The 27776-nt window shown below is 34.9% G+C and overlaps 1 protein-coding gene across 1 annotated transcript; it reads left to right on the top strand.

The window, feature by feature from the left end:
• Positions 1 to 442: 442 nt before the first annotated feature.
• Positions 443 to 26208, top strand: LOC135634166 (AP-1 complex subunit gamma-2-like). The gene is made up of 19 exons (XM_065144432.1): positions 443 to 678; positions 3821 to 4123; positions 4240 to 4381; positions 6915 to 7088; positions 9304 to 9483; positions 11251 to 11405; positions 13375 to 13465; positions 14213 to 14376; positions 15061 to 15115; positions 16529 to 16651; positions 16735 to 16830; positions 17262 to 17389; positions 21626 to 21730; positions 21855 to 22132; positions 23894 to 23995; positions 24087 to 24173; positions 24249 to 24424; positions 25099 to 25203; positions 25790 to 26208. The coding sequence occupies exons 1-19, from the start codon at positions 647 to 649 to the stop codon at positions 25883 to 25885; spliced, it is 2592 nt and encodes an 863-aa protein (XP_065000504.1). The 5' UTR covers positions 443 to 646; the 3' UTR covers positions 25886 to 26208.
• Positions 26209 to 27776: the final 1568 nt, after the last annotated feature.

Genomic DNA, 27776 nt, shown 5'->3' with positions numbered 1-27776 from the left:
TTCCTCCTAAACATCTCTTCAACAAGTATAGTAAAAAAAAAATAAGAACTTTGAGAAAGATCCCCATGATAAAAAAAATAACTTCATTTTTATAACACAGTTGATATTAGTATGAATATTAAGAGAGAGTGTGCAAATTAAAATAATTATGAGCTGATTAGATATAATTTTGAATTATCATGTATTTTGACATTAATATGAAACATAGAGAAATCATTAGATTTAAGCTTTTGGTGCATCATGATCATTCCCATATCACGGAGTACACGTGTCACGTGCCACCGATCCAGTCGCCCATTGGCTTCTAGGTCCGGCCGGATCGATTTCGTCGACCGGTGGACCGGCTACTCTCTCGCATCCGGGAGGGTGAAACCGGTCCGGTTCATGGCGTTCAGTTCTCGGAGACCGTTTACGGAAGAAGAAGGAAAATAAGGTAACCTCGCAGAATAAAATTGCTCGCTCACTCAGATCTAACCCTTCCCCTCCTCTATCATTCTCTCTCTCTTCTTGGATCACTGGAGTCAAGATTCCGTCACTCAGATCTCGATCTTTGCCTGCCCTGCTTCGCCCTCTCGGGGATCTAGCTTCTCTTGCGTGTTCCGGAGCCGAAGGTTGAGTTCCGGAAGCCCTCGCCTCGGCCATAGCCATGAACCCCTTCTCCTCGGGGACGCGGTTGAGGTGAGCTGCAACCTTTTCCCCCTTTACCGTAGATCAGACCCTTAATTCTTTCGTCGGCGCCCTTGTCCTTACATCTGCTTCGTCCCCAATGAGACGCTAATTTGCTCGGATTAGCTCGGTTTCGTTCTATTAGCAAGAAGAGTCTGGCAGGGCTGCCTGTTGATCAGATTCGCATTTTCTGTCGTTCTTGCCTTCTTGGTGGAAAAATCTTGCGATCTTGGTCGTAATAAGTTGGTGAACGTTTTGCTTTGGGGTTCTTGGTTGTGATCGTTAATTTGTGGGTCCAGAATTTTCATTGTCGTATTTGAAGGTTGGCAATGGTCGATCACACTAGGTGAAATGTGATTGAATGTTGTGGGATCGATAAGAACTTGTTCTTTATATCACAGAATTCAAGAACACACATTCTAGTTATCACCATCATCTTGGTTCCTGGTTTGTGACACAAGATTAACATATACAACAAATTTTGTTGTCATTATCATTCCATAAATTATATTAAAAAGCACTGGTACATATATTTTAGGTCTTATCAGTCGTAGATTCCTGTCAAATTATTAAAGTAACCACAGGAGCACAAAAGACATCTTTAAGTCTGAGGCAAAATTTAAGAATTGGTGCTGGAGTTCAATGCTACGTTAAACGTAGGGCTCATGCTGTAACTATTAATTCCATTTGGTAGTTTGACTTGTCTATGGCATGAATTTCATCAAGGTTACCAGAGGAATAAACCTTCAAATTTCTTATCAATTTTTTCAGAATTCAAGACAATGAAAATGACAATAAATTTTGCCTTTCAGGGTTTTTTAAAAATGAATATTTTATGTTGCATATAATGTTATATACCCTTTAGCATTCAACAATACTAAAAGCAAATTGAAAAAAAAAGATGCATCGGTTAGGACATAACAGAATTGACAAGACAAGGGTGTGAACCTGGTGGAAGATGAAGCACTAGTTATGGTGAAGACATGATTGATGTTACATTTCTTAGTGCTATTGTAAAGCCTGATAAAGTTGATCACTGGCATCATGTGTAAAATACCTGAAAGCAAACGAGAAAGAGATATCTTGTTAAAGAAAAAAGAGGGGTTATTTTGATATGGTTGTCTCTATTTCGTGATTCTTAATTCAATTATCTAAGGGGATCCATGTTAAGATGTTTCTACTGCATGAGCTTACATGTGGGACTGTTCTTTATAAGTTGGCCTTGATGTTCTTATTCATGAGTGAATTATCATAAGCGGTCTAAGGATTAGCTTGATGATGGAATGAAGGGACATTAAATACAACTTCTAATCTTAAAACTGTGATGCCTAATTTAATATCTTGATATTCATATTAGTGGTTAGGATATAGAAAGATGTAGGGTATGAGAGTCCCTTCAATTAAAAACTATGTAGTACCAAATAGGACTCCCTATCAATTAAAAATCTATATAGTATTAAATAGATATGCTACAAATACAAATCATTCTTTGTAATAATAAAAAATGAAGCATCATATTCATCACAACATGTATTGCCCTTTTCTTTTCCCCCACTTTGATAAGCATGCTGCTGAATCCCAACAAATAACAATTAATTTGTAGCAGCAATGACAAAGGAAAACTTAAATTTAATCTCTCTTAGAGAACATGTAGCTTCTAAGGACAAGCCTAAATGCAATCGTTTATGATAATCAGCCTAAAACAAATTTAGCTACTCATCTAGTAAACACCAGTATCAATATGATTATTTTCAGATTTTGACAATATTTGCCTAGTTTACTCTGATAACTCCTTGGTTTCGTAATTAACTCTGTACTTTCTTTTCTTTGTGAGCATTGTCAGATTTTGTTTAATAAATGTGCCATTTACCATTTTCATGTACAGTTTCTGTATTCATATTGTTAGAGGAAATCCATCTTAAGATTGTTTGCCGATATATCTGCAAATTTTCTTGTCTGGTTCATGCAATAAAGTGATTCTTATGTTGCTTGCATAAACATAACTTCCTTTACTATACAAGATACAGAAACTGCCTAGATATGAAGCATAGACAAGGACATGGGGCATGTATATGACAATATGCTGATATGCCAATATGACAAATATTTGAAAACTATGACACAATACGACCTGGAAACATCACATAGTAGCTATCGTTTATATATGTATATGTATTTCTTTAGTTAGATGTTTTGTGTAATATACAATTTGGATAATCTACAATCATTGAATTTGTATATTATATCAAGTTATCAACAAAGGTCTGCAATTTCGGTTAGCGGACCTGTGTTGGTCCATGGCTGGATTGGTATGGTTCTAGCCCGTTCCGACATTCTGTGTGTCAGTATGCCGGAATGTACTATGATCCATTTAGGAGGGGGGAGGAAGATGAGGAGGAAGAGGAAGAAGTAAGATGACGAGGAAGAGGAAGAAAGAAGGAAAAAGAGGAGGTAATGGGAGAAGGAAGAAGGGGAGGCAGTGGAAGAGGAAGAGGAGGAGAGGAGGAGGAGGTGGGTGGCAGGCAGCAAGTGGCGATGTGGGCCACCGGCATCCATGCGAGCGGCGGGGGTGGCATCCATGTGAACAGTGGCCCTGTGGTCCTCCTCATAGGCGTGAGGAATAAGGTGCTGGAACCCTAGGGTATATATAATATGGACCACCGGTTTGGCCTGATCCATGTACTGATCGGTGGTTGGACCAGTAAAAACGGGCTGAACTGTACCGAACTGGTCAGTTTAGTATACCTTGATATCAACCATTATAAAAACCATTTACCATATGCCGAAAGTTAAATCCCCAAAAAATCTTTATGTTGCCTACATGTAATTTTTTAGAAGTTTTAGGTGGATGATTTAAGCATCTTGTGTATGCATCAACTGTAGGTATTTCGAATTCTAATATGTTTCGAAGTATCTAAGATATGTCTGAGAGTATCCAGCAAGTGTGTGTGACCAAGACGGACATGACATAAGACACGGACATTGCAAATGTTTTTAAATGGCTGTGCTTCTAAATCTTATTTTTTTCCTTTAGTAATTGAGCTTAGTTGAGTAGATTGAGATGGGATTTTGGCTCTGTATCATGAGTTTTTCCTCTTCTTTTTTCAGTTAACTTTGGATAAGTCAGCATGTTATTACTAAACTTTGATTTCAGGGATATGATTCGGGCCATACGTGCCTGCAAAACTGCTGCAGAAGAACGTGCTGTTGTGAGAAAAGAATGTGCAGCTATACGTTCTGCTATTAGTGAAAATGATCAAGATTATAGACATCGTAACATCGCAAAACTCATGTTCATTCACATGCTTGGTTATCCAACTCATTTTGGTCAAATGGAATGTCTCAAACTGATAGCTTCAGCTGGGTTCCCTGAGAAACGAATTGGTTATCTGGGCCTTATGCTTCTTCTTGATGAGAGACAGGAAGTTCTTATGCTGGTTACAAATTCCTTGAAACAGTATGCAATAACTTGATCTTCCTAATTTTTTGAAAATTTTAATATCTCTGTCCTGACGACATTGTCATCTAAACATATACTCTTGTTATAACTTTGGATATCCTCTATATGTGCAGAGATCTCAATCATACAAACCAGTACATTGTGGGTCTAGCACTTTGTGCTTTGGGAAATATATGTTCTGCAGAAATGGCAAGCGATCTAGCAGCAGAAGTAGAAAGATTACTACTAACTAAAGACCCAAATATTAAAAAGAAGGTTTTTTTTTTGTCTTTTGAAGAGTTTCTCTCGAATTACATAACTTCTGGATGTGACTTTATGTTATTTTAATATCTTAGTTTCGTGAGCTAGAAGGTTTGAAATTGTTATTTTCCTCTTGGTTTATTCTTTCTGGTTTTCAATATAAAATCTGTACCTCCGTGAAATGTGTTTCTCATATTTTTAATGTTTGCATGGCTGCTTGCATGCTGTTCATATACTAATACCTTTTAGGTTGTATAGAAAGCAATTGAACCTGTAGGTGAATGCCCTAGAGAGTGAGATTGGTAATTTACTTGTTTTCTAATTTCAGTTCATCCTTATTAGATAGAACAACAAAAAATAATCAGTCAAAATATTCTCTCGAAGAAGTCCTGGTCAGTTAAAGCATATCCAGTTATCAACTTTTGTGCTTTTGAATTTACATGGAATAAAGAGCCCTCTTATCTACAAAATAGGTAGCCAAATGGAGCTTCCTCCTTTTCTTTAGATATCATCTCCAGAAAGTTGGGACATTCAAAAATAAAAAAGCTAATATCCAAATCCTTGAGTTTTGATTAGTTTTTGTTGCAGGTTTAGTTTTTAAATGTTTTATATATCACTGCCTAGATTTTAAAAAGATGGGAAGAAGGTTATGTGCAGCTAGAATATTTTGTTTCAGTTACATATTCAGTTTTAAATGGAAACTTTGTATTTATCAAGGTATATAGTTTTGATTGATATCGGGCGGTACATACTGGTCCGATAGTAAACCGGTACGTAGACTGCTCACTACCGGACGGTATGATATATATATATATATATATATGATGTCACCTCATTTTTCTACGACGTCGCCTTGCCGCCTGGGGAGAAGAGAGGCGATGTCGCCGAAATTTTTTTTTTACTTATATATATACCGAACGGTATACCGAGCGGATACCGTATCGTACTGAGAGAATGTCGAAACTTCGGTACGGTATGATATTTCAATCCTTGGTATTTATGACTAATTCTTTTAGCAAACAAAATCGAGAGCTTGTCAGAATTTGGCTAGATTTGGAATATTTTTGTTTTGACTAGAGTTAGTTTAACGAGTCCAAACCTTTGATCCAAAATACTTAAGTTTATATTAATGACATTAGACTCAATCTGTCCCTATAATTTAATTCAATTGTGTTCTCACATCTGATGTAAGATTAAATTTAATTGTCACTATCTCCTTTGCATATCCAAGTCAGTGGTTGCTCTATATGTTGTGATGGACCTCTAACCTCATCTAACCTCATCCACCATATGATCTTGATTGGACCCATCATCATGAATCTGAGTCACTGGTCCAAAATACTTAAGTCTGGTTAATGAGAACAGACTCATTCTTGCCCTACAACTCAATTCAATTATTCTCTTACTATCTTACATTTTATGCATGACTAAACTTAGGTGTCATAATTCTTCTTGAAGAAAGATTATAATTTGGTAGTTCACGATGCACGATAATATCTGTTAAGCATCCATCAGTGAATGGTGTAGAGGTAGGAGGGAGGAGGGAGTTGGAGAAAGAGAGAGTTATAGTCTCTGAAGAAGAAGTTGATGTTGTCGCTGAAGGAAGTCGTCGTCGTTGTGACTGGGGGAAGACGTCACCGCTGTTGCTAGAGGAAGACATCGCTAATGCCGTTGGACGAAGACGTCATTGCTGCTGTTGGAGGAAGATGTCATTGTTGTCATTGTTCATCAATGGTAGGAAGTCCATCGCTGTGCAGAAACATTGGGGAAAGACTTAAATCTGCGTTTAGGGCACAGTTTGTGTGGGGGCATTCGAGGTGTTCGAGCATGAGATTACCTGGTTCAATTGAACTAGAGAGTGATTGGTTTTGCGTTTTGGTTCGAGTCAGGCTCAACCTAGCATGGGTTGAACCAGGTGGGCGCTTGGCCTGCCTAACGCTTCACCTTGGCCGCGCTTGATTGAAGTTGCCCGCCTAGCCCAATAGGCGGGTGCTTGGGCCACGCTTCGCCTTGGCACATAGGCAAGTGCGCAAGCCTGGTGACTTCACTAGGAAGGATTACTGTACACATTTGTACACCTGCAAGTAAGAGTAAGAGGATGATTTCAAGATCTGAACATGTTTACTAAGGTTGCAAAAGAATAACCTTGCCATATTGTCAAGGATCATCCTCTAAATGTGAATATCAACCCTTATATTCTTATTACATCGTATGGTGATTTTGGCTTAAAGCATGTGATCAACGAAAGCAGGATGTATCTCCATCATACACATTTTGTTTTTGCATCAATTTTGTTATGTGGTTTAGCTTTCTCTTTTCCCTTTTGCTGTCAAGTAGATGAGTTCATTTTCTTGTATCTGATTTTTCTCTGTTTCCTGTAGTTATGAATAGTCTCATCTATTTTCTTTGTAGTTGGATGTGTGTGAGATGTGTTTAGACTTTAGTTTGAATACATATGGTTTTGATCGATGCAACAATCTTCTTTTATTTTTTTCCTTTTCAAAAACATTATTCATTCTTGAACTGAATGTGGTTTCTGGTTTTCTAGGCTGCCTTATGCTCGATCAGGATTATTAGAAAAGTTCCAGACTTGGCAGAAAACTTTTTAAGTCCTGCAGCTTCGTTGTTGAAGGAAAAGCACCATGGAGTTTTAATAGCTGGAATTCAGCTTTGTACAGATCTATGTAAAGTCAGTGCAGATGCCAACAAGCATCTGCGAAAGGTACCTAATACCATTCATTATCCGGTAGATGTTTTGCTTTGTCTGTGATTTTAATACATCTGTATCTGATCCTCTTTTTCTGGTTCTTATTCTTCATTTTACAACATTCTTGTAGTCAATCATTGTATCTAATATTTTGAAATTTCTAAAGCTAATACTGGTCAATAGAATATACTTGATAATGTAGTTAGGTTGGGGATTGCGTTGATTCAGTAACATGTTTTAAGTTTGACAGCATGGTGGTTGTGAGAAATGTGCCAGTACAACTTCTGTTGGGCCTTGTTCCAAGCAAGGTCCGCCATACCGTACCGTACCGGAGTTTCGACCCGGGCTCGGTATGGTACGGTACGGGTGTACCGACCGGTATACCGAGATGTACCGAGCGGTACACCTGATTTTATCGATTTATCCCTCCAAAATATCTGAAAATTAGAAAAAAAAGGTTAGGTTAGTGTTGTCAAGTAACAAATACATACTTCTTGATTAGAAAACGAATACATACCTCTTGATTAGAAAAGTTACGATAGTCTTAATTACTCTCTAATTAAAAAAAAAGAATACATATCTCTTGATTAGAAAGTTCTTCCTCTTAATCTTCCCAAATTAGCCTCGATTGAATTCACAAATCGTTGTTTTATAGAGTTTAGGAGAGAAAAAGAAAGTTTGAGAGAGAGTTTAAGAGAGTATAATGAAATAGGGGAGAGAAGAATGGTTTAAATAGGAGGAGAAAAAGCTCCAACGGTCAAATTGACCGTTGGAACACTGTAGCACTGCTACTGTGTGGTAACGGTCGATTTCGACCATTACCGAGTGGTGTCGGACGGTAGCAGTCGAAATCGACCGTTATCGAGTGGTGTCGGGCGGTAACGGTCGAAATTTCGACCGTTACCGCCCGATTTTGCCTCGTATCGCCCGATATGGGGTTTTTGGGGCGTACCGCCCGGTAGTGGGCGGTCCGCATACCGGTACGTACCGCCCGGTACGGGCGGTATGCTTCGGTACGGCAGACCTTGGTTCCAAGTTAGTGTGGCAGGGAGCTTCTGCTGCTGGCATGGACTGTCAATTAAATTCATATTTGGTGCTTCATATATGCAGTCCTTTTTTTCAAAGCTAAGAAAAACATAACGTGAGATACTGATGGAAATTGCAAATGGGATATTTTCTTTTGTCTAACTACCTTGAGCTTCATGGAAGTCCTACATAGCTCCTCTTTTATATTCTTATAGGCTTGGGTTTGATTTGGAAACTCTTCGTACAATTATTTTCACTATGGTTGTATGCTACAGACAGATTAGGTAGATTAAAAATTTAAAATAAAACTGATCATATGGTAAACACAGACTCGTAATTTAAAAAAGACCTAAATGTAAGATTTCTAAGTACCATTGTACATAAAATATTACTCAAGAACCTAACAATAAAAGATCATGATAACCAAAAAAAAAAACCGCAAGAAATCTAAGAAAACAGTGGATCCATCTTTTTTGCAGTCTAAATTTAATTTCAAAAATTGGTGAATTTGTAAACGGTTCTAGGCAGAAGCTGCCTTTTTTCTTCATGATCTCCACTCAAGATTAAGGATAGGCCCCACTTCTGTTTTCCAACGCAACAGATTTAATCATATTTTTATGGGTGCAAGGTCGTGAGAAGTTATGGCAACAATTGGCAACATGTGTAATCTTCATTGTGCACCTTATTGACATGAATAACATGCATTCTATGTCATCATCTGTTCTATCATCCATCTACTTTGGTATTTCATGAAGCTTGGCATTTATCTAATTAATTTAAAAATTCCAAAAGTCAAGTTTCAATAGTATGTGGCCAACTATTAGGATTTTGTTCATAATCCAGTTTCAGAACCTAAGTTGATATATGTTACTAGATCTAAAAAAATTCAAGGAGATAGTGTCTCATATTTGGCTTTCTGTGCTCAAGTTCTTGTTTATGACATTGTACCATGTTTTAGCAATATGTCTTTACAAGATACTGTAGATCATGTGAGTTTCAGTTTTTGATATTCGGCAGATGTCGAGTAGTTTAACACTCTTTTTCAATAATTCATCTGAAAGTTGTAGTGTTTCTTTTGCCAAGATTTGCATCATGCTATATACTTATTTTGGTTGATATGTTTTCTGGATTCAGCATATGACTGTTAGGCTTGTAGTTGCTTAATGCAGTGCATACCATAAATTAGTTTCCATCTTAATTATAGAACTGCACAGAGGGATTGATTCGGATATTGAAGGATGTCTCAAATAGTTCGTATGCACCTGAGTATGACATTGCTGGGATTACAGATCCTTTCTTACACATCCAAGTGCTTAGGCTGATGCGAATGTTGGGCCAGGGAGATGCAGATACCAGTGAATATATGAATGATATTCTTGCTCAGGTCAGTTTTTCTTATACTATCGACTTGCTTTAAAATTTTGAAGAATCTTGCTTTGCTATAGTTTCTGAGAAACTGATAACCCAACCTTTTTGCTTTAAGGGATACATGTTTGTATAATACATACAATACCTTGTATAGGGAACCTGCTAGGGATATAAAACAAGACATATATGCATATCCAAGTATGTTATATCCGAGTTTATGTCCAAATTTCTAAGTATGATTTTATAAAGATCTGTACATGCACAACACATTTGTACATACAAATCCATATTCATATATATGAATGTGTGTTCGAAAAGTTTATTTCTCAGAGTGTAAGAATATTAGCTAAGGATATAACAGAAGTCTTGCTCAGCCATGTAGATATCAAAAACCTTCTTCCCTTTGTGTTGTTCTTATGTTTCCCCGAAAAATAAGGTTTCCATAATTATAGATATGGAAAACTAAGAGATCTTTTGTAAAACTTGACACTATGTCCACTGATCCAGGTCATACTGAAATATATTACATTTAATTAATTCCAAGCATCCTTTGATTGATACAGGGAAATGGAAAATAATATTTATGGTTAGCATTTAAGTTATATTCTGAATCTATAATTCTTGGATCACAATAATTTTTTTCTATATGCAGTTTTTTAATTTTAAATTATTTTTCTGATAACTAATGGAAAATATATCTGTTTTGCTGGTTAAATTTTGTCGTAAACTTTAGTCGCTTCCGGATTTCTATATTAGCACTTGCTGTATCATCCTTTTCATGTCTTCTTTTCAAACTCAAATCCAGTTAGGCAAAATTCAAAGGTATATCTGGCTGAAGCTTATAAACAAAGACACTGGGAATAGTTTCATAATTTTATATGTTACAACAGTAATAAAAAGATCAAAAGACGTTTGACAAAGCTTATGAAAATACAAGTAGCATGTGAAGAGGAAACCTCTTTCTTTCTCCTTGAATTTGTACAAATTTATCATTATCATCAAGTCCAGTTAACATATGTGCATTTAAATAAAGCCTGAAAGTTGGTATTTGTATAGGTATTTAGTAAATATGTAGTTGTGCAGAAATCAATGCACGAGAGATATGATCTCCTTTCGCCAGTGGACTTTTGTTTCTCGTCTAGAATGATTCCTTATGGAATCTGTAATCCATAATGCAATAATTTGTAGTCTTCAAATGTTTTTCTTTTCTTTCGTTTTACCATAAACACTTAAATTACTTTTCATAAGTGGCTTGTTTTAAAGTAGCAACTTCCAGAGTTATCCATTCTATTATTATGCATGTAGTCTAGTAATCTAAATGGTTGACGGTGATTGTATTTACCTTGATAATAAATGGAAGATATACAAAAAGTATTTGCAAAGATTTTGGATTTCTAATGTGAATATCTTGTTATTAGTATTCATTGATGTTGAACAAAATTCATCTGTTAAAGGGGTAAAGTCAAGCCTTTATTTTCTGTGGTCTGGAGCATGCGAATTAAGAACCTGAAGGGCATAAGGACAACTATTGGTTTAACTTATATTGCATTTATTAATGCATTTTTATAAGACCTTTTACTCATTGTAATCCATAACATCAGTTCATCTTGTAAGCATTTTACTTGTTTCAATCCATACTTTTAATTGTCTGAAAGGCATTGTTTGTTAAGTTATTCTTTTGATTGAACCATGAATCCATGATCAGGGGTGGTTACTTGTGCTATCAAGCGCTATGTATTGTCAAAACTGTACCTGATTATTATCTGCTGAATTCTTTTAATAGATTGCTTCAAAAACTGAATCAAACAAAAATGCTGGGAATGCTATTCTATATGAATGTGTTGAAACTATTATGGGTATAGAAGCGACCAGTGGTCTGCGTGTTCTTGCAATCAATATCTTGGGTAGATTCTTGTCAAATCGTGACAACAACATCAGGTAATTTTTTTTTCAGTAATTTTTTAGAAATTTTTTTGAAGGAGTCATTATATGCTATGTTTTGCTGAACTTTTAACTGTTTGGTTGTCAAAGTTTCCATATGTAATAATTGGTCTTCTTGAAGAGAGTGAATACATCCTTCATGCACATGCTTATAATGAAGTTTTAGATTGAGATTTGCATGGTTTGTGCTTGAAGTTGGACATTATATTGCTTTAAGTAATGCCTTGAATTTGCTTGTACCTTCGTTCAAAAGGGTATTCTAGTCACTAGAGATGCATGTGGTTCAAAAGCATTACTCTGGAGGTTTTAAAAAATTTCTAGTTATGCTTGAGCCTTTTTTTTTTTGCTATGAGTTGATCAACTTTTGGCAAGAGAGGAAATATGGTTTTTGTGTGGAGATAGTTTAAGCTTTGTGATTGATGCAAAGGGAAAAGATACCATCCATACAGGGGTCCGCTAGCAGATCGGTACACGGACCGCCAGCTACTAGGCAGTTCTGTCGACTGGGGCTGTTTTCGCCCCATTACCACCCAAAATCGGTCGATGACGGTCGATTTCAATCATCGCCACTTGCTACCGGGTGGCATTAGCCAAGGGAGAAGGAAGAAGAGGGAGAAGAAAAGGGAGAACCTGGAGATGCGACGTGGCTCTCCCTCGACGATCTCGATCTGTCGTCGCCGTACCTCGTAGGACGTTGCAGATGAGATGTCGCCTCCTCGTTTGAGGCGACGAGGCCTCGATGTCATTGGTTACTTCTCCTAATCAGCACGGAGAGAAGAAGCCTCGACGTGGGGAGAAGAAACCTTGGTGATGTCGGGGAGACCTCGACGTCGTCAGCAACTTCTCCTAATCTGTGCGGGGGGAAGAAGTCTTGGCGTGGGGAGAAGAAACCTCGGCGACGTCGCCAAGGCTTCGCGGGGAGAAGAAACGACACGACGTCACCTTGACGACGTTGCCCCTTTTTTATTTTTTAATACTGGTTTTGAATACTGGTCCATATATTTTTTAATATATGTATACACACACACAAGGTTTTGAATACTGGTCCACATCGGCGTATTGAGCTCTGCTCGGTACTGACGTACCATATATACCATCGGTACGCCAGGGCGTACCGATGGTCCATCGAATACCGTCACCTACTATGCCAGGGCGTACCAATCGGTATGCCTCGGTAACGATCGAAATTTGGGGCGGTACTAGTCGATACGTTTCGGTACCGGTCAAAACACTAGTACTGCCTGGTAGAGGACGATCTGCGTACCGATATCCTCTCGAACCGGTACGTACCGTTCGTATTGGGCGGTATACATCGAAATTGAAAACCCTATATATATACACACACACACACACACACACACACCACATACACACCGAGCGATACGCTAGAGCGTACCACTCAGTATACTCGATACTCGTACCGTACCATACTGTACTGAGTTGAACTTGATACTCCGGTACGGTACGAAATTACGAATCTTGTCTCCAACTCAAATTGATAATTGTTAGGTACATTAAACTTACATCAATTAAAATGAATATGAAACATGCATTTTTGATAATCAGTCTAATTGTGTTTGACAGATCAAGATGTAGAAACTATTGGTAGAAAGGACTTGCATAAAATACAGGTTTTTCAAAAAAGCTTATAGTAGAGTTCCTAGCAAAACAATATGGTGAATTTTAGAAAAGAAAGAACTTCCTTGCCAATTTTAATGTATTACAAAGTTCCAAAAGCATCCAACTAGAGCTCTGAAGTTTGGCTTCCATCTTGGCCATGCAATTGCATGCCAACAGTACTGGCATTTGAAGCCATTACAATTCATGCCATGCTACATGGTGATCTGTAAAGGGACAGGGGCTATAAGAAAACCATGATTTGGGTGTTCTTTTTCATTTCCATCCTTATTAAATCAAAATATAGTTACTGTTGTCTTGATATCTTTTTTCTTTTATTTTGGTTCAGATATGTTGCCTTGAACATGCTTATGAAAGCCATTGCAGTAGATTCTCAAGCAGTGCAGAGGCACAGAACAACAATTCTAGAATGTGTCAAGGTACCATACAGTCATACACTATATTTCTTTGCTTTAGAATGAACTTACTTTTGGCAAATTAGATGGCTGAGGTAGTATTTGAAGTAGATGCTTTCCTGTAAGAATTGCACTGTGGAACAATTTGAATGTTTTCTGTGATTTTGCTGTTCTTCCTATTGATAAATGGTATATGTTATTGGTGTGCCTTTAGTTCATTTTCTTCATCATCAGAATTCATATGGCTCTCTTCTACTATCTTCATGAAGTAATTTTCTTCACTGCAAATAAGGCTTATTAATTGTGTTTATACATCTTCCATGTCAATGTAAGGAGAATATATATACATACATACATACAACATACATACATATATATGTATATAAATTATAAATAAATAAATAAATAAATATATATATATATATATATATACATATACATATACATATACATATACATATACATATACATATACATATACATATACATATACATATTCATATACATATACATATAACGGAATTACTTACATTTGTTTTCTCTAGTTTTATTGTCCATCAGGTGCTTAAGTTTGTGGTCATCAGACTCATCACTATCTTCCATGTTTATTTAGCTCTTGAAATAACTTGCATATTACTCTTTTGTCTTTTCTTTTCACTGTAGATGGAGCTAAAGCTCATTGATACTGCTTATTGTTAATGGTATTCATGGCTAAATAGACTGTGCTTTCTGATTAGAATCAGTAACTTTGTTTATTTATACATCTTTCAGGATTCTGATGCCTCAATCAGGAAGAGGGCTCTTGAACTTGTTTTTCTGTTAGTCAATGACACAAATGCTAAGCCTTTGACAAAAGAACTTATTGATTATCTCGAAGTGAGCGATCAAGATTTTAAGGGAGATCTAACTGCCAAAATTTGTTCAATCATTGAAAAGTAAGTGGAAAATGACAGTTTTAAATTAAACTTAGCCATATACAGATGTGAATGATGTCTAAATTTTCCTTCATCAATCATGCACAATTCTGAACCCCTTTTTTTAACCATAGCATGAATGCTTACTTGCTTTCAAGTTTTCACTTTTAGCATCAGTTCAGAAGAATATTAATTGAACGATGAAAGATCAGCCACGTTATTTGACTGAATTGTGCAATTTATCATTTTGGAACCATTGTTGTTGGTTCATGTTGGAATGTATCTGAATATCAATGCAAGCGTAGGTATGCCATTTATTATTAGAAATTCATTAGCATTGTTCTAATTTGTAATTCTTTATCAATTTATTTATGTAATTTTGTCAATCTACCTTTTATACCAAAATAAGACATTTTCAACAGTTTCTCCAATTTTTGCAGTATTTTCATCCATAGTCTTGCTTTTCCATGTCTTACTTTGACTGATTTACTCTTCTTGCCATGCCTATTTTGTTATAAATGAACTGCACACTCCAAATCACATATTTATTTTAACCAAATTTTGCAGTCAGGTTTACGCTATATGAAATTGGCAAAATTTGGTTACAGCAATCCTGCATCTTTTGTGACCATCAAATACATTAAAAGCCTATGGACTATAACCTGTTTAAAGTCCTAATTATGACTTGTGCTTTTACTTCTATAGGTTTTCTCAAGAAAAGAAATGGTATATTGATCAGATGCTAAAGGTTTTATCTCTGGTATGTAATGAAGTAGTTCATTGAATTGCTTTCTATTCTTTTAGAACTTGCAAAGGTGCAGATATTTACTTTTGATTGATGTTTGCCAGATTGTTTCTATTAAAGTTATCATTCCAAATGTCATCTACTTCATGGCTCTTTGAAGTTCCAACTGCATTATTATATAATAACAGAATGCCTTCCACTTTTGTTTGTGATTAGACATCGCACTTGCTGTTGTGACCCAATCTGATAGACCCACTTGTTCAATTGGTGAAATGGGTTCAATAATTTAAGCATCTGAGGATATGTGAAAGTTTAGAAATGTATAACACATCTATGATCTGTCTGCTGCATCGACCTAATTGAAGATTTATGTTCTAAGTCCTTTTGGATTTCACAGATCACATAATATATGGAGTGGACTATCAAAAGCAGGCACTCTTAATTAAGAACTTTCTTCCTGAAGACCACATAAAGAAAGTAAGAGATTCAGATATCATCTTTTAATGTTCTGGTTCACAGTCAGTATTGTAATGGTTTCTAAGCAGTAATTTACATCTCATTCTGCTGAAAACAACTATGCTTGCAAACAGTTGCCATCATACAATATTTGCATTCAAATTTATTAGGTTCATCATAAAAACCGGTTGACCTAGTGCATGAGGCTCCTGTCAAATTCATAAAATTCATAGTTCTCTGAACATGGTTTGAGGATACTAAAATTCATACCGGTCCTGGGCCGGAGCACTACAGGTCTGATATGGGTTGGCATACTGACAAATGGTACACCAACACGTGCCATGGAATTTAAGGTTTGAGTACACACAGTGTTGAGAGAACATGTGCTACGGTCCGTGGTGCCGACCTAACAGGCCAGACAAGATGGGAGGACAATGACTCTGATCTGATACTGTTGTGGTGACAGCAATACTATTCCTAGTCTGAAAAAAAAAACTATTCTAGTCTGAATATGCTGTATCAAGAGTGTATTTCAATTTAATTCTATTTGGTTTTTGGAATTTATTGTCTGTCATATGGTTCAATCTATGCAACCAAGAGTTCTCTGGCTAATTAGCTGGCAGTTTAAGGTTCTCCTTATTTTCAGGCTGACTATTTAGATTTATTGTTAGATGAGAGAGCTTTAAATTTGTTATTTTTGAAGATAAGTAGTATGTTAATACATCAAAATAGAGCCATAACTATTTTAATTTTTTATTTCTTTGATAATGCAAAACTTGACAAATGCCTGAATATATCTGATGAATGTCCTTGCTTTTTACTAGATATCTTGGATGGTTGAAGTTTTATGACAACTGTTGCTATATGTTTTTCTTTAAAGATCCTATTCTGACATTTACATTAAATTTCTTTAGCTACTACTTAAGAATGTCTTTATAGCCTTTGTCTTTCTAAATGACCTATAATGTTTAGGCAGGGAGCTACGTGAAAGATGATGTGTGGCATGCTCTTATAGTTGCAATAAGTAATGCACCTGATCTTCAAGGATACTCTGTAAGGTCACTGTACAAGGCAGTCCAAACATCATTTGAACAGGTAAAGACTAATCTGTTGATATTGAAGATTTATAATATTTAGATTTTATTATTATTTATAGTAGCCTTGGATATATTTTCTAGGTAAGTTTAGTTCGAGTAGTGGTATGGTGCATTGGAGAATATGGCGAGATGCTGGTTGGTAATGTTGGGGTGTTGGAAGTTGAGGAACCGTTGACCGTAAGTGCACGATTTTCATTTCTTTGTTTACTAACAGCTGTAGCATCTCTCCTGTTACTTAGCCTGAAATTGACCAAGTTGTTGACTTGCAATTTATCAAGTTGTTGCTTTGTTATCTTCCAAAATCCTAAAACATGTTTGGTGCGATTGACACTCCTATTTCAGCCAAGCAAACTTTACAAACACATGAACATACAAAGTTGGGTTTTCTGAACTTCACATTTTCTTCTCGCTCTTATGTGTATAGTTTGGTTTTCATTTAACTAATAGTTATTTAAGTATGCTCTATATGCTGCTTTTATCAGACTTTCCCATTAATATTTGATGTTTAGAATTAATGAGCCATTCCTTGTACCTTTCTGTAAGGATGCTCTACATTGTCTTCTTTCTAATCCTTTTGTAGGCACTCCCTGCTTGATACATTGTTGCAGGTAACAGAATCTGATACCGTGGATGTTTTGGAGGCATGTTTAACAGGTCATTCAGCAGATATTACAACTAGATCAATGTCCTTGATTGCTCTTCTGAAGCTCTCCTCACGTTTTCCCCCAACTTCAGAGTATGTTCTTCGATGCATTTTATTGCATCATTTTTTTTACTTTTACAAGCCTTAGTTCAATCTTGTGAGCATGAGTTCAGTCAAAGTTCATGTTGCTGTATCTGATAAGTTTAACAGCACAGTTATCGAGTCAATCAACTGTCTTATTTTTTAAAATTAAATGGTTATTACTTTTTACAAGCTTTCTTTTTCTAAAGAACTTCTAAACTAACAATTTAGGCTGCTGCAAATTTCTTTTACGTATCTGTATCTTTATTTGTGTATATGTGCTCTATGTCTCCTATTAGTTATAACATAGCATCAGACTAATTTATTAGCTTCTAGGCTTTTCCTCTGTTCACAAGATCTGATACAATTTTATACTGGCTGTTTAGAAAGCAATTGCTATGAAAGAGATTCTTGGAGAATGTAAAGGTTGAGGCTAAGAGAGAGTTGGTGATGACACCAAGAAGTTCAAAAAGCAATTACTACTGAAAGATCTTACTTAATGACTAACTTGTAAAAGTGAGGAGAATAATAATGATATATTGCAACCGGAAAAGATGCAAAAAGAGTTATAAGGATGACAAGATATAAAGCCCACGATAATATTTTGTAATAATCTAGGTACTAAGCAAGGTTTGCAATACTGAATGATATCATCTGTACCGGGTAGTATGTATTGGTCCGTCAGCAGACCGGTACACAAATCGTCTGCTACCGAGCGGTATCGTTGATTGAGGTCGTTATCGTCGTCGGTGACCGATGGAGAAGAAAGAGGGAGTCGATGGTGACTAAGGGAGAAGAAAGAGGGAGAAGGTGAAAGAAGAGACAGAAGGGAAAGAAAGAAATAAGGGAAAAAAAAACAACCTGAGATCGACGTCTCTCTCCTCCTCTGCGGCAACTTCTCATTTGTGCGTTGGGAGAAGAGTATCGGTGCCACGGGGCGAAGAGAGGCGACGCCTTAGCGAATTTTTTTTTTCTCGACGATGTCGTAATTTTTTTTTCCTACGACCTTGCCTTGGGCAACATCGTAAATTTTTCTTTTTTTTCTACGACGTCGCCCGAGAAGAGAGGCGGCGTCGCCTCGGTGACGTTGCCCCGCGTGGGGAGAAGAGAGGTATACCGAGCGGTTTACCTCTTATATATATATATATATACCGAGCGGTATACCAAAATATTCTGCTCGGTATACAATATTGTACCGTACTGAGCAAATCTCGAAATTCTGGTACGGTACGAAATTTCAATCCTTGATACTAAGAATGGGGAAAATGGTATTTTTCAAATTGCTAAAGTTAGAAAAAGATCAATAATTTAGGTAATGTTAGATCACAAAGGATGAAAATAAAAAGATAATCATTTATACTCTTGGTATCTTTTACATTAAAGGAAAATTTTACAAGATAGTTATTAAATCAATTGTTTTATTGATTTGTGTTTTGGGTATTTAAGTAGCAACAGTTATAAAAAAATTGTGTTTCTTATATGATGATGTCGAGATGGATATGTGGGGATACTAGAAAAAATAGAAAATAAATTATAATATTTTTGAACAATTAGATGCAACTCTAACAAAGAATAAAATAAGCAAGAATATATTCTAAGTAAATATTTTGATTTAACTCTTAGTATTATTGGTTTGAGAGGTAGAGAGAGCACTAAAAAGACTTTATAAGAAACTATAATAGAGATGTAAACACTATTGATTTAACTAAGATATTGAAAAGATTCATATAGCCACAAATAGTTGGGACTTTATAGCTTGTTGTTGTTATTATTGTAGATTCCTACCCCATTCCCTTTTTTTTTCTATTCGTCTGATTGTTCAGAACTTCAGAATGCAAACATATTCTCCTGTAATTTACTTGTAAGAAAAACACATAATCCATTGCTTATTACATCTGCATATGGTAGACATTTCTTTTCCAGCTTATTACATCTGCATATGGTAGACATATCATTTCCTGTTACAATTTTCCCGCATCTGATTGTTATTTGTTTAGGGAAGCAATGAAAGTTAAATATCTTGGTGCACCTTGGCTTACATATTCCAATTTCATTTTATTACAAGAAATCTTTGTCAACTAACAAATATTATATATCTTTTTTCTGACTTGATGTTTGTGAATAGTTACTGTTCCATGTTGTTGTATGTAAATTACCCTATATGTCTTTGCATTTAATGTTAAATATTATATGCTTTTCTTTTTGGGAAAATGCAATTTTACCGTTGTGATTTCCCAGATAAAGTCCAAGGTTTTGAGTTTTCCCGAATCACACTCCCCATTTTTATATTTCTCAAAGGAAACTCAGTCCCCTTATAAAAGATTAAAATACCTTTGAAAATGTATTTTCCATCAAAAATACAAATCAGTCCATTAAAGCATTTTTGTATAGAGTTACATTATTTTTACTTTTAATGTGAATAGGGTTATAATGTGTTTAATTACTGAATAAAAATTAAAATGTGAATAGGGCTATAATGTGTTTAATTACTGAATAAAAGTTAACTCCATAAAAAAATACTATAACTGGATAATATCTTATAATTTTTTATATCAATTTTCATAATAAATAATTATAAATGTTATAAGATTTTTATAAAATATTTAGACCTAAATTTAACACAAAGTGGGAAAAATAAAATTTTATCATGATTTATTTTGAAATATATCAAGGCCTTTATAATTTTCATCTGAAATCATTCAAATTCTAATATACCTCCAAACCTAAAGTACAGTTGATATTTATTGTTAGTGAAAATTTTAATTAGTTAAAAAATTGAGTTACAATATTTTTTATTTGTAAGTCCATTAAAAACTTTCTAATTGAGAATGTTCTTTTATAATCATTATTTTAAGAAATAAAATAAATATTATAGGCCTAAATTTAGGTCATCTTAAATTTGTCTCAATTTTCATTCAAAATCACTTAAGAACTCTCAAGTAAAATATTTTATGAAACCTTAATACATATAATAAGATTAATAATTAATATTTATGAGAATTTGAATTAATCAAGATTGAATTACAGTATTTTTTGAATAGGGCTATACTATATTGAGTTCACTAGCAAAAAAAAAAACACTATAGCCCTATTAAAGAACACGGTAGCTGGTTCAGTTGAATAAAAAATACTGAAACCCTATTCAAAAATACCGTAGCCAGTTTGGTTTAATACCAAACTAGTTTGATTGGTTTGGATTATGGTGGGAAATTAAAAAATTAAAGCTTCAACATGTGGGGGACATTTTTATCATTTTAAAAAGTAGGAGCTCTCTAGAAGCATTTTGGAAATGAGGGGTGCTATCCAAGAAAAACCCAAATTTTAGGGCTTTCCAGAAAATCACCCCCTTTTTACTAATACATTTTACAAAATAATGAACCCGTAAACTGAAGAAAGATAGGTTTGCTTGATTCACCTTCTCTCGTCTAGTTGAAGTACTGCTATTTCGTGGGTATTTCAAATTTGCTTGTTTAACATGCTATGTTATAGGCATCTGCCTCCCTAGAAAGAAAATAGGTAAAAGGGAACAAAAAGAAGAAAAATAAAAGAATGTCACATCAATGCAGTGTTTGCTAGCTTCAATGGTATCATTGCTCATATATTGTGTACCTGCAAAAGATGCTAACTCTAAAAGTACATTATTAAGTCCAAACAAGGCAGAATCTTTGAGGAACTGTCTGCACCTACCTTGACCTGTAAGAAGGTATATCTGCCAGATGTGTCAGAATGTCTAAGGTGAGAGCTTAATAGTTTCATAGTTGGTCTTGGTGCATGCAGTCACATATATCATGTATGCCAATCAATTGTTTGAATTAAGTACATGTCAATATATAAGTAACAGTTTTGCACTATAATGCTTTTCTTGTTTCTTAGTGAGAAGGATCTTTCTTTTTCCATTATTAATCTCATTAAACATGTTTTAGTTTTCCTACCCAATTTTCCTTACTGCATATTTTACAGTTCTATGTATATTATGAGGCTTTTTAATATATGTTAATTTTTCATATCATTGAAGATTATTATGCCTACTTTCTCCAAACTATTAGCAATTGAATTTATTAGTTCTGGTATCACTACTCTATGAAAATTGTGTTGATATTACTGAGTGAAGAAAGGGCTAGTTGTCATCTGAATTGTGTTCTAGACTGGTACTTTTCCTTCCATGATCTTAATTATTTTACTTGATCTATCTACATTATGATATTATAGGATTCCTGGCATTGACCATGTTCTCAATTAATTGCTCAGGAGGATAAAAGAGATTATCACAGTGCATAAAGGAAGTATTGTGCTTGAATTGCAACAAAGAGCAATTGAATTCAACTCTATAATCCAGAGACATGACAACATAAAGTGAGGAATTAGTTCCGTAACAACCACTGTTTCTCAAAAATCTTATTCTGAAACTTTAATTTCAGAAAGTGAACAATTCATTCTTGGAGTTGCTTTAATTTTGGAAACTTTGGTGCATATGCAGATCTTCTTTGGTTGAGCGAATGCCTGTTCTGGATGAGTCAGCTTATATGGTGAAGAAAGCTAACTCTTCACAAGAAAACATTGTAGCTGTTAAATCTAGCCAAATGTCTTTAGCTGGAACTTCAGTTACGCTTCCAAATGGTGTCGCAAAGCCACCTGCTGCTCCCTTGGTCGATTTACTTGATTTGAGTTCTGATGATACTCTGGTTCCTACTTCAACCTCTAAGGATTTTTTGCATGACCTGTTGGGCATTGACTTGACAAATTCATCATCCTCAGGTTTTAGTTTCTTCCATATATAAGTTCCATACTTCTATAGAGTAAATATACATGTTTAGGCTGAATTCCTATTGGCAATTTGCTTGGATTAGTTTAACCTCCATTTTGCTATTTGTTAATGACAAATTGTTTTTCTTATACATTATTGACAATTTTGACAACTACCAATTAGGTTCGCCTTTCCCGACAATTGCTTTTAGAGGCACTTCGTGTTTGGAGAAAATAAGAAATTAGATAATGCTTACAAATGATTCATACAGCTAATTTTAAGAAGTTAGATAACTAAAGAATGTTTTGTTATCAGTATATGCCTCTATCTTTCGTATGTTGGAAAAAGCATGCCAGAGTCGAGATCCATCAATGTTATTCTAAATGCCAAAGTCTAAAGCCACCACTAGCACATGGAATTATTACTAAACAATGCACTGTGTAGTTTGAATCAGTTGCAAACCACTGATTTTTTTTTTCGTTTTGCAAATCACTGATTGCTTGTGAACCATTTGTGTATGAATTGCAGATTTGTTATCAAATTCTTTATTAGATCTGAGTCACTCAATAGTCATCCCCCCCAAAAAAGTCAAGGACAAATGATCAAGCTGTCTTCAAGACTGAACCTAGATGACAAAAATGCAAGTTGCATCAAGCAAAGATGACCGAACTTTCACCATGAATGCCAAGTTTGTTCACATTTTTAGCATAAGATATGGCATATATCATTATGAGACAATTATGGTGCTAGAACCATACATCATGAAAGTTATCTTACTCTCAGGTCACCTCTCTCACAACCTTAAGTACAAAAGAGATAGAGACAATGCCAAATGCTAGCATTGACATATATGTCCTGTTACTTTGTCTAGGGATGAATATCATATATTCTGATTGTTCTTGCTGCTCAACCTCAGTCTGTACAAGTTGCAACATGTACTAGTGTGGCAAGGGCTTAGCTAATGGATGCCTTGGAGCCTTTGGTTCCCTTAGTCTTCAGGCTGAGGTCGGGAAAAGAAGTCCCATTCTGTTGCACTCCAGTGTACAAACCAAATAGCTTAAGCAAAAACAGTACTATGACATTATTTTGCTCTTTCTATATAAACATTAATCAAGGTGTAACTGTGTAAAGCTTCAAATATTTGTGATAATTGCTACCTTATATATATATATATATATATATATATAACATTGAAGAACGGATATGGAAATTAATATGACGACAAAGATGTCACATATACACAGATACACAGATACAATTAACCCCTGGATAGGATATAATATGATGTCCATACCAAGAAATCAAATTTTGGTTGTATATGTTCCTTATATTAGATATGCAATTGCTTTAAGTAAACACCATTCTTTTAAGGCAAGCAAAGTTTTAAATATCTATCCAACACTAGTTCCAACCTGTAAGTGACATATTGATTTGTATTATCCAGTACCAATGAAGGAAATAATAGAAAAGTCATATAATAGGGAATACCAAGCTGTTTGGTTTGTGACGGTATTTGGTTGGAATGAAATATCAGTTGGCAAGTACCATGTTTCCTATCATTAATCAATCAAGATCCATTAAGAAAAAGTCCAGGAAATATCTAGAAAATAATTGTATTTCAAGTATTCTGACAAAATTGTGGCATGTGTTTGGTAGTATGGATGTGCCACAGTTACATACTAACAGTTTTTTTTGTGCGTCTTTGAACTTTAAATTCTTTTGGGCTTGTCGTTAAATTGGAGGAATATTGATTGGATTTTTTCTTTTTTAAGGCATTGCTCCATCAGGGGGTACTGATATTCTTATGGATCTGTTATCTATTGGAACACCTGTTCAAAGTGATATTTCACCAGAAACTGTTTCTTCCAACCAAGGTAACAGTTGACTAAGTATTCAAATACTGAATCATACACCATAATTGTACATATTTGTATTCTTGTTTAACCACCCTGGATATTATTTTAGGATTTGCACCAACAACTAAACCTACTCCTACCACTGTTCAAGTACTGGATTTGTTGGATGTGTTACCATCAAATGGATCTGTTGCAGGTAAATTTGCTTGTTTATTAGTATTGTTATTAGAGCAATGAAAATTATGGTAATGCTACTTTTATTCTTGAACAGGAGATCAAAGTCCTCTTTATCCATCTATCACTGCTTTCCAGAGCAGCACCTTGAAGATCATGTTCAGTTTCAAAAAGCATCCTGAAAAACCACAAGTTACTGAAATCCATGCAACATTTATGAATTTGTCATCTGATTCTTATACAGATTTTGTTTTTCAAGCAGCAGTGCCAAAGGTATCTCAGCATATATTAGTTGTATGTATGCTTATATAACATTGTCATGTTTGCTTTCTTTCAGGTACTTTTCTTTTTCTTTTTGTTTTTCAAAAGAGCATTCGTTATCGACATTAATTTATTAGAGTTGTTGACATAGAGGTGATCTAGGACTCTTAGCATTCTTAAGCATGCTTTTTGTCCATTTAAACATATAAAGAACTTGTCTCACTTAAGATCTTGATAGGTTGTCTTCTGGAAATTGTTGTGCTCGAAACTGATGTTAGACTAAGAAATAATAGTTGGAAGGTGGTATTTTCCTTCAGACATGAATTTACTTATATGTCTCTCAGTTGTGTACACGGTAATTTGTAACTTTAAAGCATTCAATATATAGACGAATCAATGATGACTGTATAATAATATTTGAGATACGAAATCACTTTTAACAATTTAGGTGAAGATTTTAAATGCTTGTTTAGGTTTGATTGTATCTATGCAGGTATATAGTGCTGGACTGTGTATGCAATCATTTTCATTCATGAATGTCTCAGTTTAAGTTTTGTTTGTGCTATGCTTTTCATCTTTAATTGCCTTTGGTAGGTCCCTAATACTTGTTTGTGCTTTTGGTGATTTGTGAATTCTAACCTGCAAATTGAAGACTCATTATGAGCTAACATTTATATACTCTACAGTTTATCCAGCTACATTTGGACCCAGCCAGCAGCAATCATCTTCCGGCCAATGGCAATGGGACAATTACACAAACAGTTACTGTTACTAATAGTCAGCATGGACAGGTACATGAGCTCCAGATGTTCGAGAGCTATCTCATCTGAATTTTCTTTAGATCTATATTTCATGATAATATAATTTAATTAAATCAATTATGTAAAGTGTATATCTAGACTAAGTTAAGCTGCAAAATTAACACGTGAGCCATTGTAAGTTTGTGTTCAAATTCAAAGGGATGTGAGATAATAGATTATCTGAAAGGCTAATGGAATAATCAGAGTGACATGTAAATAAATAGTAATGTGCTACAAACTCAAATACTATATGAACAATATTTAAGTTGGTCTTAGACTAAAGGAGACTGAGTTTGTTATTTGTTGAATTTATCCAACTCCCCAAATTTCTGATGGCATGGTTCACCATTAGAAAGATCAAATGTAATTTGTGAAGTTTTCTACCTGGTAAATTAAGTGTGATAGTCAACAATTTGTGGCGGTCGTAGTTCCTTATTGCGTACATGTAAAACGATGTTCTAAATTAGTTTCTTTGGCAACTTTAGCCTAGAATTTTATAATTTGCATTCCTTTAACTTCCAGATAACCACATCATGACTGGAATTATCATTGTTAATTATTCCTTCTTCCATTTCAGAAACCCCTGGCCATGCGTATTAGAATGGTTTACAAAGTTGACAACCAAGAGAAGTTGGAACAAGGACAGATTAACAATTTCCCTCCCGGTTTATGAGTCTTTAAACTGCTTTTCCACAAGAATTTACCCTCTTCTTCTGCAGAAAGAGTGCTATCTTGTTCTCTCTTTGTGTGTTCTTAAACAATTAAGAGAAATTTTTTTGATAATTGATTTAGTGTTATGTATAGTTTATCGGCTATCAAATAACAATGTCCAGTTGCACTCTTTCAGCCTGTGAGCACCAAGCATTTAGATTGGAGGTGTGCGGAAGTTATTCATTCTTGCTAGTAGGGAAGAGGTCACAATGAAACTTGATCTAGGGGTTGTATAAATGTTTGTCAGAGCTATCTATTTTTAGCCATATGGTGTTGTTCATTGTATGTACTGTGATAAGTATGAGGCGTGTGGATAGATTTTAGCTTGATTTTGCTAAATGTGCAGAACATGCGATAAACCATTCTTGACTTTGAGGTATATTATGTTCTAGTGTAGTGGATCTTAAAAGTAGAATGAATACACAAGGTTAGCCTTTTTTTGGTGAAAGGTAGTGTCGACTACTGTCAGTTAAGGATAATTGTCTCTTTGTTTACTTGCTTGTGATATGTCTTGTTTGTTGTGAATCCAACTTGGGTTTACATCAATGACGTTTATGAGTTGGGAGTGAAATTGCTGCAACCTATGCAGTTAGGTTTCCTTTTGTGTTGGGAAGTGTCTTTCCTCCTTTTCATTCCTCCCAAACGATCTAGATTAACAGTAGACCTTTCCAAAATAAATAATAGTTAATAAAATTAATTAAATGAATATATATATATATATATATTTAAACTAATATTAGTATAAATAATTATATAAAATTTAATCTTCAAATTTAAAATAATATACTGTAAAAATATGATAAAAATAAAATAAAATCATATTATGGAGAAGTTATTATATATAATAACATTATTTCTATATTTAAATAAATATAAATAAATTATTAAATAAAAAGTACATGTTAAATATTGATTCTTTTTTTTTTTTTTTCAAATTGTCAGGAAACATTGCAAATGATTTAAAAAGGTTTAAATGATTTTTTTTTACTTTAAAGCTTTAAAATAGGTATATTTATTGATTTTAGCCATTAAATAATCATTATATTTAATGTAAGGAACTAATGTGTTTAATAACATATCATCATCTTAGTTACAATCATATTCAGCAAGTATTTGTTTAATATTATCATATAAATAGAGGAAGAAAAAAAAAGAAGGACGAATAGATTGGCATTTAAAGAAAGAAAAACACAAAAGGAGGACAAAAAGATAAATGAAAAGAATAAAAAAAAATGATAGAGGTCTTAATGGAGCTCAGCACCATCCACTTATACACTGTAGAACCAATTTCCTTAGTGATGGTAAACCACTAGAACCAAATCAAACCAAACCAAACCAATAGTGAACCCTTAATGGTCCAAAAGCCATTGTCTACGTGGAAAAATAAATCCAAAGTTATGTAAGGGTAAAAAGATAAAGTTGGCCAGTATCTATATGTGGGAATGTTTGGAGATAAGGACGCTTAGCGAGAATTTCTAGAAATTTTTTTAAAATTTGTCCAAAAATTAAACACCTCTTTTTTCTTTTTCTTTGTTTTTTAATATAAATATTTTGCCATTCCTCTTCCAGCCTCCGTCCAACACAGATTCTTTTTGGCAATGAAAGGAAACATGGCCCATTCTACCTCCTTTGGTACAAACATAACACACAGTCTCTCTTGATCAAGATGCCTTGCTGCGGCACATATCCTTAAACATAGACTAACCTTGGAGCTTTATATCTTGTGGCATAACTTGTTCACCACATTTCCTCCGCCAAGCCACAAAAGTTGCTGTCTCCTACTCTGCATGTGTGGACCGGAGGGGCACCGAGATTGCACGCTGCTGCGTCAAGGGGTTTGACACAACAGCAAT

This window comes from Musa acuminata, chromosome BXJ3-3, assembly GCF_036884655.1.
Source record: "Musa acuminata AAA Group cultivar baxijiao chromosome BXJ3-3, Cavendish_Baxijiao_AAA, whole genome shotgun sequence".
NCBI classification, from domain to species: Eukaryota; Viridiplantae; Streptophyta; class Magnoliopsida; order Zingiberales; family Musaceae; genus Musa; species Musa acuminata.
Note: the sequence above shows the minus strand (reverse complement) of the source record. Positions and strands in the feature narration are given on the sequence as shown.

Coding starts and splice junctions, on each gene's coding strand:
- LOC135634166 (XM_065144432.1), top strand. CDS start 647: ATGAACCCCTTCTCCTCGGGGACGCGGTTGAG. Junction 4,382..6,914: donor ACCCAAATATTAAAAAGAAG/GTTTTTTTTTTG, acceptor CTGGTTTTCTAG/GCTGCCTTATGCTCGATCAG. Junction 24,174..24,248: donor ATCAAATGGATCTGTTGCAG/GTAAATTTGCTT, acceptor ATTCTTGAACAG/GAGATCAAAGTCCTCTTTAT.